Source organism: Galleria mellonella, unplaced genomic scaffold, assembly GCF_026898425.1.
Source record: "Galleria mellonella isolate WM207_F2 unplaced genomic scaffold, CSIRO_AGI_GalMel_v1 utg72, whole genome shotgun sequence".
Classification (NCBI taxonomy): Eukaryota; Metazoa; Arthropoda; class Insecta; order Lepidoptera; family Pyralidae; genus Galleria; species Galleria mellonella.
The window spans coordinates 1,172,245-1,185,373 of record NW_026442144.1 but is presented as its reverse complement, the minus strand read 5'-3'; the positions used below and the strand labels follow the sequence as shown (position 1 = coordinate 1,185,373).

Below are 13,129 nucleotides of genomic sequence, written 5' to 3'. Positions count from 1 at the left end.
AATATATAGTGCTTTAATGAAAAATAAATACATATAATACTTCTACTACGCTTTTATACAAAAAAGGTTACCCATACCCTTTTAGCATAATAGAATTTTTCGTCCAAAGACAAAGCATTTTTATATTTTTTTTTTTTCGGTTTTTCCCATATTTGTAGTATCTATCTATTTATGTTCGTGATCAGTTAAATTAATAAAACACAAAAATGAACTAAAATAAATGTGTTAAAGTAACACTAAAAACTGGTGATTAGACCGCGAAACGTTTACATTGTTCGATGGCATTTGTATGTGACTCGTTATGTTGACTTGATTTGACGTAGCGAATTTCACGACGGAAAAATTCAACATTTAAAAATAAATTAAAAAATATGCATAATGTTTTATTTTCATATTGCAGCAACTGACATTTCAAATAATAATGCTATTATTTTATTATTCATAGTGTCAACTACTCTATTTACATGCATTAATAATTTTATTCCCTTGAGGATAAATTGATTCCAATTTCAACTCTCAATGCTTGACTTGTGGTATATTCTTTATATACGCTATACTGTACTTATTAGATGCAAACTTTGAAAGTATGTATTTTGTTAATATATCTATACATACATATTTTTTAGTTTAACCTTATACGTTAGAGGTATTTTAAAAAAGATTGTAGAAACAGCATTTATTTGCATTTTCCTGCATTCCAATTTGTTAGGGATCATTGTCATAAATTCAAAGAAAAATTAGTCACCCCTTTCTTTCTCGTGGGTGTCGTAAGAGGTGATTAAGGAAATTTAATGATCGAGGGACGGGCAGCAGCGTCCTCTTAAAACATTACCAAAAGCCTAATTGCAGTTATTAACTCACCTGTCAAGCATGGAAACTATTGACGAAACCTCCTGTTTTGGGGGAGGCCTATGTTGAGCAATGAACAGTTAATGGCTGTTATGATGATGATAATATGATGATTATTATAAAGATGAAGGATTTCAATTTTTGTCAGTTTATTTGTAATGGATAAACTCAAAAATACTTAATCGACTTTAAAAGTTCTTTCATATAAAGAAATGTATATTATCAGCGAATAGCAAACTGTATTTTATTTATAAAGAAAAACCGTACGTAGCCGGGACGAATCGCTAGTATATCATAATATTATTAAAGTTTCGGTAGTTTTAACGCTATTGAGCAATAAACATCAAAATACATAAAACATTGCTTTTAAAATATTAGTGGAATGAGAGAATTATAGGCCCATATTTCCATTATTTCTTCTTCCGATTATGATTATATTAGTCAGTTTATATATTTTTTATATTCTTTGTATCGTTTATGTACGCATGACTCAAATTCGAGTCGATTGAATTCGATTTATCTGTGTTGTTGATCTGCGGAGAATAGGGTAGTAATAGAATATCAATCAATACGGTGTTAATCTTTTTCACACGTTATTATATGCAAACATTGGTTTAGGTTATTACACTGGTATATTTACAATATGTTTAGTGCGATAGTCACTATATCAATAAACTAACAACATGATCACAATGTTTTTTTATTTAATCACTTTAAATTACTCATGGCAGTTTGCAACCTGAGGGTGAAAGTAGATGAAGCAAGAACTCTTTGGTTATTTTAGTCTTTTGAGTCCTAATGTATATAGAATATAGAACCTATATAGAATAACTAATAAATTATATGAAACAAAAGTTACATTACAAATTAAAAAAATAACTTTATCAAATAATATTATAGTCTTTAACGTAAATTATTTTAATTAAAAAAAATCGTTTAGAATGAATCTATTCTGCTTATACTTTTTTTTATATACAACTTAGAATGGCAAACAAGCTAACGACCCACCTGATGGAAAGTGGTAACCGTCGCCTATAGACATGAGCAGTACCATAGACATAACAGAGTATACTTTTTCGCCCATGATACCTCCCATACGTTGCCATTCCTGAGGACTCAGGTATTTCCTTTCCTCTGTACCTAATATTATGGACATAACAGAGTATACTGTTTCAACCATGATACCCCCCATGCGTTACCATACCTGAGGACTCAGGTGTTATTCCTCTGCACCCTGTAAATTCACGCCATATCCCATCTTTCAAACCGAAACATAGACATGCAAACACAACTGCTTCACGGTAGAAACACGAATGGGATAGAGGTACCCAAGCAATCGACTTTTGTACAAAGTCTCCCTTACTAAAAAAATAAATAATTCTAAAAATATAAGTTCATTCTTATTTAAATTTATTTTAATTCTAAAATTAAATTTAACTCTGCATTAAATTTATACATAAAATTAAAGACTTAAATACTTTTAATATAATTTTGTATGTTATATAACATATAAAATATATATACACAAAATATATAAACATTACAACATATATATGTTGTAATGTTTTATATGTTGTTCACTTGGTTTATAACATCAATTTGGCTTTTGCTGTCATAATGTTGTAATTATTGATTGTAATTATTAATAAATATAAAAAAAATATATATAATATTTTTTTGTAGGAAACGATAAAGCACAACTATCTATATATACTTTTAAAATAATTTAAAACAATGATTTTACGAACATTGTATTTAATGAAATGCAATAAGGTTTTCGTTATTTGTCCGAATGATTAAAAAGTATATCAAATATTATTCATATCCATTCTGTTGTGATTGTAATTTTGTGATGAGTAACAAATATTCAAAATTCTTCAAATGTTCATTTTTATAAATTTTAACATTTATCGTACTAACATTATTAATGTCAAGGATGTTTCGATATTGTTATTCAATCACGTTTAAATGCCTGAACGGATTTGAATGAAATTTGGTGCGCAGATTCAAGCGGGCAAAGTCGTGGAATACGCCTAGTAAGAGAATAAATTTGTCTTTATGAGTATATATATAGCTTAATTAACAATTTTATTAAAATAAGACTGTTAATTAATTACTTATTTATCTACCTTGTGTTGTCTATTTTGAGGTGAACGATTGTCATATTGCTAATTCATTATAAATACTTGTATTAACAAAAATAATAAACTGTTCCACTATTACAAATTAGATATACATGTTAAAAATTATATAAAATAATTCATCTGTAGCAATGGAAAGATACTGATTGAGAATCAGTAGATTAAAAATTTACAGTTTAATCAAAGTCCTTATCGATCATAAAGATATGATACTTATATGACAAGTGATCTCAATCATTTCTTCTCTGGTTAGTTGATTAGAACTATTGATATGAACTTCAAAATTACCACTTATTTTAGTAAATTTTTTAATAAATTCTAATAAATCTTCTTTGTAACTAAAATAATAATAATATCTGCGTTGAGCGAGTAATCACTGTGTTATGTAGTTTTAATAGTTGGCATGGCCCATATTGACAAAATTGAAAAATTTATCTATTTAACTCCCGAAAAGTATCAATACAATAAAATGATTAAATATTCGTAGTATTGTACTACTATTTATATTATGTTATTGTCCAAAATATCGTATGTTTAATCAATTTTCAGACAATCAATTACTTTACATTGTAAGGTAACTAGGTTATTTATAAAATAACCCTAATTACTTTACAATATAAATTTTTTAAATTGACCGAACTGGAGTTTGTATCAGAAGAATTGAATGAAAATGAAAATAAATAAAATAATTACATCGATCATAAGACAGTCTGCTGATAGTAATAGTAAGTAGTACATAAAACTATTAATTGATTGAATATTTAGATTTGGCACTAATTTCATTTATAGAGTGTTTTTGTAAAAAATTCAACAAAAATTGGATATTTTTCAATTTTAAGTTCTATTGAAACTGACTATAGTTGCACAGATTTCGTACAAATGGTGACATTGACGTAGGCCTGATATAGTGTATATGTTTATGGGATGTGTGTGTTAGTATACCATATACTAATAAAATAGCGGGTTCCATTTCGTAATATTTTTATAGGCGGGCAGTGTTGATGACGAGTAATTTTGGACGGTTACACAATAAGGCATCATAGAACCTTGTAAATGACGAATCAGTTAGGGAAAACACAATAATAGATCGTAAAGGGTAAGACTCGAGTAGCATGCTGGGTTACATGAGCAAAATGACACAAGAATTATAATTTAATATTTATTACATTATGGTTTAATGTATTTTTTTTTATAATTTATATGTAGTATTATGAAATATGCCATATATCACTAGTTGTACCCTACGACTTTTATTGCGTAAGTTATGTCGAAAAGTATATTTGAGTTAATTTAAGATATTAGTTCGTCTGGGTTGGTACTAAATTTCGTATTAATCTTTTCTGCCGTTGAGTTAAATATCCAAACACTTTTATAAACTTTTGCATTAATAATATTAGTGGCAAGTAGATAACGGTAAATGACAAATTATATGACATTTCCAAATTCTAGAATAAGTCTTGTTTTTAGTATTATTAAATAAAGTCAATTGATAAGATTTGGTTGGTCGATAATATACATTACATTTGAGAAACGAAAACGCTTAAAATATGAGCATCAATGAAATTGGTTTTAAATATTGCGGTTCATACTTTTTAACACAAAAAAGAAATATGAACGGAACTATTATAATATCACACACTAACACTGACTTTCATTCTAAGTATATAAGATAAATAAAAATAGATACATGTAAAATATAAACACATATAAAACAAATACATATACTATAAAACAGTAAAATATTGATTGTTCTATTGGAAATGATAAAAATTTTAGACTAACCATTTTGCCGCCTGCTTATGAGTGTATTCTAGTGACTCAATCACACATGACTGCTTACAAATGTTGTGATCTTTGGATGCGCGCGAGTGTCCTGCCGTCTATGTAAGGATGCTACTAAACTATAATATGCATCGGACGATTTACTAAACGTTGCCCCTGACAATTGTAACATTAAGTGTTGATTAGTATTAAACTAATTATGATATTTTGCATAACTTTTATGACACGTATTGTCAGTATATTAGTTCCTTACTATAAAAAAGTTTATTTTATTAATATTTTTAGTAAACCCGTAGCTTCCATTAGTGTGACGACGAAATGACCGTAAGGTTTTTGTCAATAGAAGTCCGGTAGTAGTCATTCGTCTTTCCTAAGATTCCATAGGTTTCCATGTAAAAATCTTAAAAATAATCACATGGAAAAAAAGTTTGTAATAGAATATTTTATCGTAGTACATCGTGCAAATGAAATAACATAAACTGGATGAAATTTAATTTTATGACTTTTAATACTTACAAAAAAAATCTTACAGTCAAACAATTTGATTAGTTTATATGGTTACTATTTTTAACCACAACTTGAAAAAAAAACATAAATAGTAGTATAATAAAAAGATAAATAATGCTGGATGAAGTAAATTAGTTTAAAAAGATACTCGTAGATACAGTGGTTCGTTACTAGTATCTATTCAAATTAGGTAGTAAGACAATTTCGATAATTCATTTTATTATCAGTTCTTGATTGCTTTTTCTCAGTAAAGGAATAAAATAGTGAAGAAATATATACATTATAATATATACAGGGTGTCCCGTAAGTAGTGGACCAACGGGTTATGCGAGGTAGTGAGACCTATTATCTAACAAAAATATTAAAATGTATTTTTACATATAATATAAAGTTTGTAAATAATTCTTAAAATGCAGATACACGAGTCGTCTCTTTCATTACCATTTGTTCTAAACTAACGTGATAGTAAGTAATAATCATTGTCTATGTATATGGGAAATACAATGGAAATTCCGTAGTCACCAAAATGGATATACACGCCAATTTCGTACCGATAATTGTTTTTGCAATTGACAGAGTTTATGTCCATGTTGGCCTATATTAGCTGGCGAGCGCTATTTTTTTTTTAAATCGCTGTTTCTTTTTAAAATATAATTTTAAATTACGGGCTTTTACAGTAAATGTATTAGTTAATCAGTTATTACAGTCTATTTAAAAATGGAAATGTTACAAAATAAAAGAACAAAGGTTAGATCTTAGATTATAGGTTAGATATATGTAACGATAATACTAATACATAAATTATAATATACAAGAAGATATAATATTTTGTTTTCATTTATAAACTAGTATTGTGTAATACCTATATGATAGTTTATTTATTATGTTGAATATGCATATTTATAAACCAAACTAGTAAATATAAATTTTATTTTCATGGTTTATTGGAGATCTTGCTGTTGTGCGTATAACGTTTAAGATTAAAATTATATAAAAGTTTGAAATATATAATCTGAATCTCTTTAAAACTTAAACGGAAAAAATGTTTCAAATAAGAAATCGTGATAGATGAATTTACATGAACGTTAAATACTTCTGTAAAAAAATATTTAATTTAGACTGATGTTAAACAGATATGACTGATGTTAGTAGTGATTCTAATTATGTAGGTTATTTTCAATTATGTTTATATATTTAAAAATATATTCGTCATTTAATAGAACAGGATAAAATGGGCAAGAGTTCGTACATTTCCTCAGAACTATTTATTGCTTACTTAATATGCCCCCAACGTTTGCGATAATAATTCTATGACGCGTCGGGTCACGTCAGATATCTCAAGATCATTTAATTGATACTAGCTCAATACAGGAATTTAACAGTAAGTATATAAGGACTAAATTAGGTACTCAAATAAATATACATTGCAAATTTCCTCTCATTGAATAACATTTTGTATATAATCTTGTAACTTGTGTTAATATACAGAATACAGGTTATATATAAGGTAAACAAGGTGCCTTTTATTTTAATTTACGAAATTAAAATCAATGGATTCAATCTGTATTGAGAACCTCATTATAAAACTGTGATTATCAGTAAATATAAAATTTACCTATATATAACTATAAAAACAAGTAAAAAAATAAAGCCAGAAGTGTCTTTAAATATCATTTTTACTTGTATTTTGGACACTGGTCATATTTAAATAATTGCTTGTAATTAAATACAGCTTTAAAATTTAAGGTATTATCAATAATATAATTCGAATTTTTGAGCAAGTTTCATTGTTATGTGTACATTCAGAAGTGGAGTAACCGAGATTAATATATGACAATCACTAAAATGATGTAAGAAGTATATTTTAGTACACTTTTTATTTTATTAGGTCATAAAATTGAATAAAGATATAGACAAATAGATAACATACTCGAATATAGGTGACTAGTTAAATTTTACAATTTTGCGTATGCACCTAGGTGCTCAATATTTTGATGTAGTAAATCCGTCAATATTTTAGTCCCAAATGGACATTTGTATAAAGAATTATATCTTTTTTTTTTATATAAATAATTGTGTCTTTTAAGAGGAGTTTTGCGTGGCAACGCTTGGTAGGCGAGTTGGCAATCGCAGTTAGGCTTTTAGAGATGTTTCAAGAGGGACACTGCTGCCCATTCCTCGACCATTAAGTTCGCATCTTATGACACCCATAGGAATTGAAGTGTTGGCCTATTTTATACCATGATTGTATGGTGAGATTACACAATATTTAAATAATTATATAATATTGCTAACATATGAATATATTTACAAAATATAAACAAAATGCTTATGAACGCATTTTAAAATAAATATGAAATATAGAATTAAAATTTTAGCAGATAATGAGTATGAATGAATGAATGAATGAGTATACTTTATTTGCATTATACAATATAGGAAATAAACAAGACAATTTACAAACATAACGATACGATTGTATAAGTACAGTAAGGCGGTCTTATTGCTGAGAGCAATCTTTTCAAGACAACCTTAAGGTAATGGACTAATTGTTGTACAAGTAGGTATAATAGTGCTTTATAATTAAAAAAAGCATCTTTTGCAAATTAAAAATATATAAAAATTATATACATATATACATACATATACACATACATATACACATACAAATATATACATACACATACACACGCATACATATACATACACATACATATATACATACACACATACATATACCTATCAATCAAACAAAATTATATAATCCCATGCATATATGTCAAATATGTACCCAATGCTAAGATACATATTAATAATTATAGGCACAAGGAAAACAAACTATCATAAAATAAATAATTATATAAATACATAAATAAAGAATGCCAATTTTTTTAAATGAAGAAAAATCAGATAGAGAAAAGATAATCTTTCACTTGTCGTTTGAAAGAATCAATGGATTTTGTACTTCTAATAACAACAGGCAATGAATTCCATAACCTAATGCTAGAAACAGTGAAGGAATTGTGATAAAATTTAGTGGAATGAGAAGGTGTCATAAGGGAAAGGTTTTCGGAAGAACGTAATGTTAAAGTATGGGTAGAGGAGATGAATTTAAAACGTTCTTTAAGATAGGCAGGTGCACCAGGGTTAAAAAGAATATTATGTAACAAAGAGAGGGTATGTAAATCTCTTCGCCGGCGTATGGGAAGCCACTTAAGCTGAGAGCGATAGTGCGATACATGATCAAATTTGCGCAGACCAAAAACAAATCGTATGCAGAGGTTTTGAAGTCGTTCTAATTTATTTAGCATATCAATATTTAGATCTGGATAAGCGACATCTGCATAGTCAAGGATAGGGAGTAGGAGGGATTGAGCTAGGGAAATTTTAGTGGCTGTAGGTAGAAAGTTTCTAAGTCTTCGAAGCGACGCAGAAGCAGCGAATATCTTCCTGCTAACCTCGGTCACTTGGTACCTCCAAGATAGAGTGGAATCAAAGTAAATACCAAGATTCTTGACAGATTCACTAAAAGGGACACAAACACCATTACACTCCACTGAAGGTAATTTAGATATATCTAACTTGGATATGTAAGCGGGGCTACCAATATGTATAATACCAGTATGAATTAAGTAAAAAAAAATTACCTAAAAATTAAAGTGCCCCGCAGGTATTGTTGCACTGGTATATCGCTATTGTCTAGACAAAATATGACAACACACATTCACACATACTCACGAATATTCCTACATTTATTTACTCATTTTCGCTTCTCTTAATTATATATTATTAGTGTTTTATAATTTCTTGTGTATTTATATTGTTGATTTTATTACTTTTTTCACTTTTTCTATTATATATTCTTTTTTATATTAATACCCGCCCACTATGTACTTTTCATTATAACACATTGTGATTTGTTAATCTTTGTCGGGTGCCCACGATAGAGGTTCGTCTAGTGTGGGGCCCATGGTATCTTGTGTTTGTAACTGTGTATTTTTTTGTCAAATACGAATAATAATAATAAATTTCTAAATTTCTCTTAATATAAGTACTTATTAATATAATTAGTGTATAATACGAGGTTGACATAAAATTAAAAATGCCGACTTTTCGATATAATTTTCCGTTTATTTTTTCACGCCATATTTGGCAAGACAACTTTTTTTTACGTTATGCAAAGACATACCTCAGATACTGCCTTAACATTTAGTAAAATTTGACGTTCGCTTCTGCTAGGAGATATATTATTTTTCTTCAACAAATAGTTTTAACTTCTTTTTAAAATTATTTATATACTATATATATTGCAGTAGCTGTCTTACTTGTAACTGTGTGTATACATACTTAGAAATGACGATACACAAATGTAAGTACTGAAATGCACTTTTCATTGTTATAATAATGGTTAGAAATAGTTGACACATTTTTTATTTTGAAACATACCGAATAATTTAAGGGATAGAAGATATTGCCATTTCACGTATGTGCATAATTTTCTGGAGATATTGAAACTAAATCACTAAAGTACCTACAAAACGACGAGACCGTCGCATTAGCTTTATTTAAAAATTCAACTAAATATATTTTAATTTCTAGACATAATATTATGTTTTCTTGCAATATACAATGACATTATATGTATCAGACATTAAGTGTTGTTTTTCGTGATTTTCTAATATTTTGATTTTTATTTATATCGTCGTAACCAAATTGTTCAGTTTATTTTTAATTACTATGTATATGTAGAAGTTATGAGTCGATACATTTTATTTTTAAGTGACAGCCTGAATTTTTTTATATATGATACATAGGTAAATATCGCATATATCTTCTCTAATTTGAATCAATTTTGCTGTAATATAATAAATAATAATAATAGTTTGTGTTATAAAAGTCTACAAATTTTTATATCTTCTGGAAATTATTCGCAAAAGCAAGCCAACGAAAAATAAAATTACTGTTTGTGTTCAAAATAAAGATTTTTTTCTAAATTTTATTGATAAGAGACACGTATAATGTAACACACACTATGCACTAAGTTATTTGGAGTTATAGTAATATAGTTATTGAAAAAAGTAGAATTGGGCCGAGTCTATTAATTAGTATACTGGTGTAGAAATTAACAAGATTGAATACCCAAGCTACCGTCAGTATTTTCATGTTTCCTGCATCTTAAGCCTTGAACCTGAGGCCAATTAGTTAAGTCAAATTCTTTGTGAACGTATTTAAAAACAAAGTCTTATGTAAACTAGTAGTTAAAGCAAATGTTAGGTATATTGTTTATTTTAAAATTATAAAGTGAATTAATTATATTTAGGTGTTGTAATTATAAAGATAACAATTATAAAAAGTGTTTAATTTTAATTATTTGTAGAATATAATGCGCAAGAGGAAGGATATAGGTACCGGGTGTGGTCTAGGTAAACTATCCTGATCAGAAAGACCATGTTCTATCTAAGGAAGGAGTTAGTAATATCTGGAACTGAAGTGCAGTGGATAAAGTAAGAGATTTATGTAAGGATCTTTGCTTCATCAAGTCCCTAGGTACTCTATAAGGGATTTGGAGTGAAGATTGATAAATTGTTTCGTATTCATTCATTTAGTGTTCTTTTAGTGTTAACATAACCTATTTGCTTGTTAGTGCGATGGGTGTTCGGTAAAACTGGCCATCTGCCAATACTGGCTAGTTACATAGAAGTATCATGTTATGAAATAAAAAAAATGCATTCTTTTTTGAAGAAAATTCTTCGATGGAATCTGCGAATTTTGTCCATACAATAATAATTAAAACACTATTATTTTATTAAAAATTGTACTTTAGAATGTGTTGTATGTCTTTTAGCATATTGGAGATGAAGCAAACTGCGATCGAATAATCGAGGTGTGGAAGACGTTCTTACCAGGACAGAATCGTATGATATTTTTTGTAACTTATGTAGTCCATTTTCTTGTACTCATAGCACAGATTCAGAATCCACATTAATCATATATATAGGGATCATAATTTCTCATTAATTGTTCAGTCCTCCTTAGATTACTATATAGATAGAGTGTCTTTGGAGTGTTTTATACATGTGTGCGTAATGCGGTTACCAGATCTGAAATTATTAATTTACATTCAGGTAAATAAGTGAAAGTTGTAAGTTAGACTATTGTAAGTATATACGCATTTATTTCTTTATAATATTTACGTTTATATATTTAATCATATTATTGATGTATTTTTTGTTATTACTATATTCCAAAGAATGTCGTAGATAGAACTTATTAATTCTTTGTTTTAAAAATTAGTAAAATTTTGATATGAAGTTCGAAAATTGGTATTATATTCATGTATACTTTATATGTAATAGTCGGGAATAGAGAATAGCATAGGTACAAATATAAATAATATTTGCTAGACTAAAATTTGGTGCGAATTCTTTTAAATGAAATGTGAATATTTATATTCACATTTTATGTTTAAAATTCAACATATTTATCGGTCATAATGTTTTTATTAGTTCTATTTTTTTGTCTTATAATTTTTGCACTTTATTAAATAATTAAATATAGATACGTCAAGATACGTTGTGTGCCTAAGTATATAAAACACTAATATAAAAACGAATCAACTAATTTAAAAATTAGCTGACAAATAGTGGACGCGTTTTTAAGATTCGACGCTCTATTTATATAATCTAAGACTATCTCATTGATAAATCATAAGGTACAATTCTAAACTAACCTGAATTCACTGACATATTGTTACGTATTTGAGATCATTGCTCTATAGTTGCTCATTATAAACTGTGTTTTTCTGTACAGGAATGCTATTCGAGAATTTTTTTCAGCCGGTACTTTTAGCTATATGGTTGGGTATATAATATATCACCTTACTTTTCCTTAGGACATTATGGGTCACTTCGGTACTTCTGTGAATAATCTCATTTCAGATTCCATCACGCAGCAAAACTCTGAGCATTGTCATCTCAATAGCTCACTAATATATATATATATATATATATATATATATATATATATATATATATATATATATATATATATATATATATATATATATATATATATATATATATATATATATATATATATATATATATATATATATATATATATATATAGGAAATATATAACTATTTTCTAGACAAAATGATTTTTTGAAATGTATATAAATAATATAAATGTTCATGGTAATGAAAATAAATATTATGTAGACAGAAAAATTAATATTTAGATTATGTTGTTACTGTAATTTAAAAGCACAAGTCTGTACTTAATTTATAATACGTAAATGAACTGGGATAGAGCTGGCTGGAGGAAGATGCATGAATTAGTTGCACCGACAAGAGGAAACTCTTGAATGAAAATGAATGAAATGAACTTATGTCATCATTTAATAACGTAAGGGTGTGCCTTTTATATTAAGGATAAAATTGAGTAATTTTGTAGTGGTTCTTTTCTAATAACTAATATTTTAGTCAAGAAATATAATTGAATATATTCTTATATGAAACTTTAAGATAATTTATGATATTGTACCGCAAAAAAAGAAAGCGTTTTCAATTTTAATACAATACATGTGGAACGAATATACGAATGGATTGTAAAAAATATCATACTTTTTTCAGAATTAGTGAGAATATCGCGTAACATACTCACACAAAGATTAGCAAATTAAAAACATATCTTTTTAAGTGAATCCTTCATATGTAAATAAAGAATCATACAAAACGTTTTGAGGAAATCGTCATAATATATTAGAAAAACAGATAAGTGGCGATGGCGAAAATAGGTATTAATTTTTTTTATAGCTGGTTAAAACCTATCCTACCTTTGCGTCTGCG

The 13,129-nt window shown here is 27.6% G+C and overlaps 1 protein-coding gene across 4 annotated transcripts in view; it reads right to left on the bottom strand.

Moving 5' to 3' along the window:
- The window catches only part of LOC113513108 (sodium/hydrogen exchanger 9B2-like), a 54,124-nt gene that overhangs the window by 31,908 nt on the left and 9,087 nt on the right, over positions 1-13,129 (bottom strand). The window contains exon 1 of one of the 4 annotated variants that reach the window (XM_052900880.1): positions 11,183-11,310. The exons of 2 other annotated variants lie outside the window; for them this stretch is intronic. Coding sequence is in view for 1 of the 2 variants with exons in the window: in XM_031907995.2 (XP_031763855.2) it covers positions 4,773-4,775 (3 nt within the window). In the remaining variant the exon portion in view is untranslated. Of the gene's footprint in view, positions 1-4,772; positions 4,852-11,182; positions 11,311-13,129 lie in introns of those variants that run through there. One more of the 4 variants, XM_031907995.2, reaches the window with a different exon arrangement.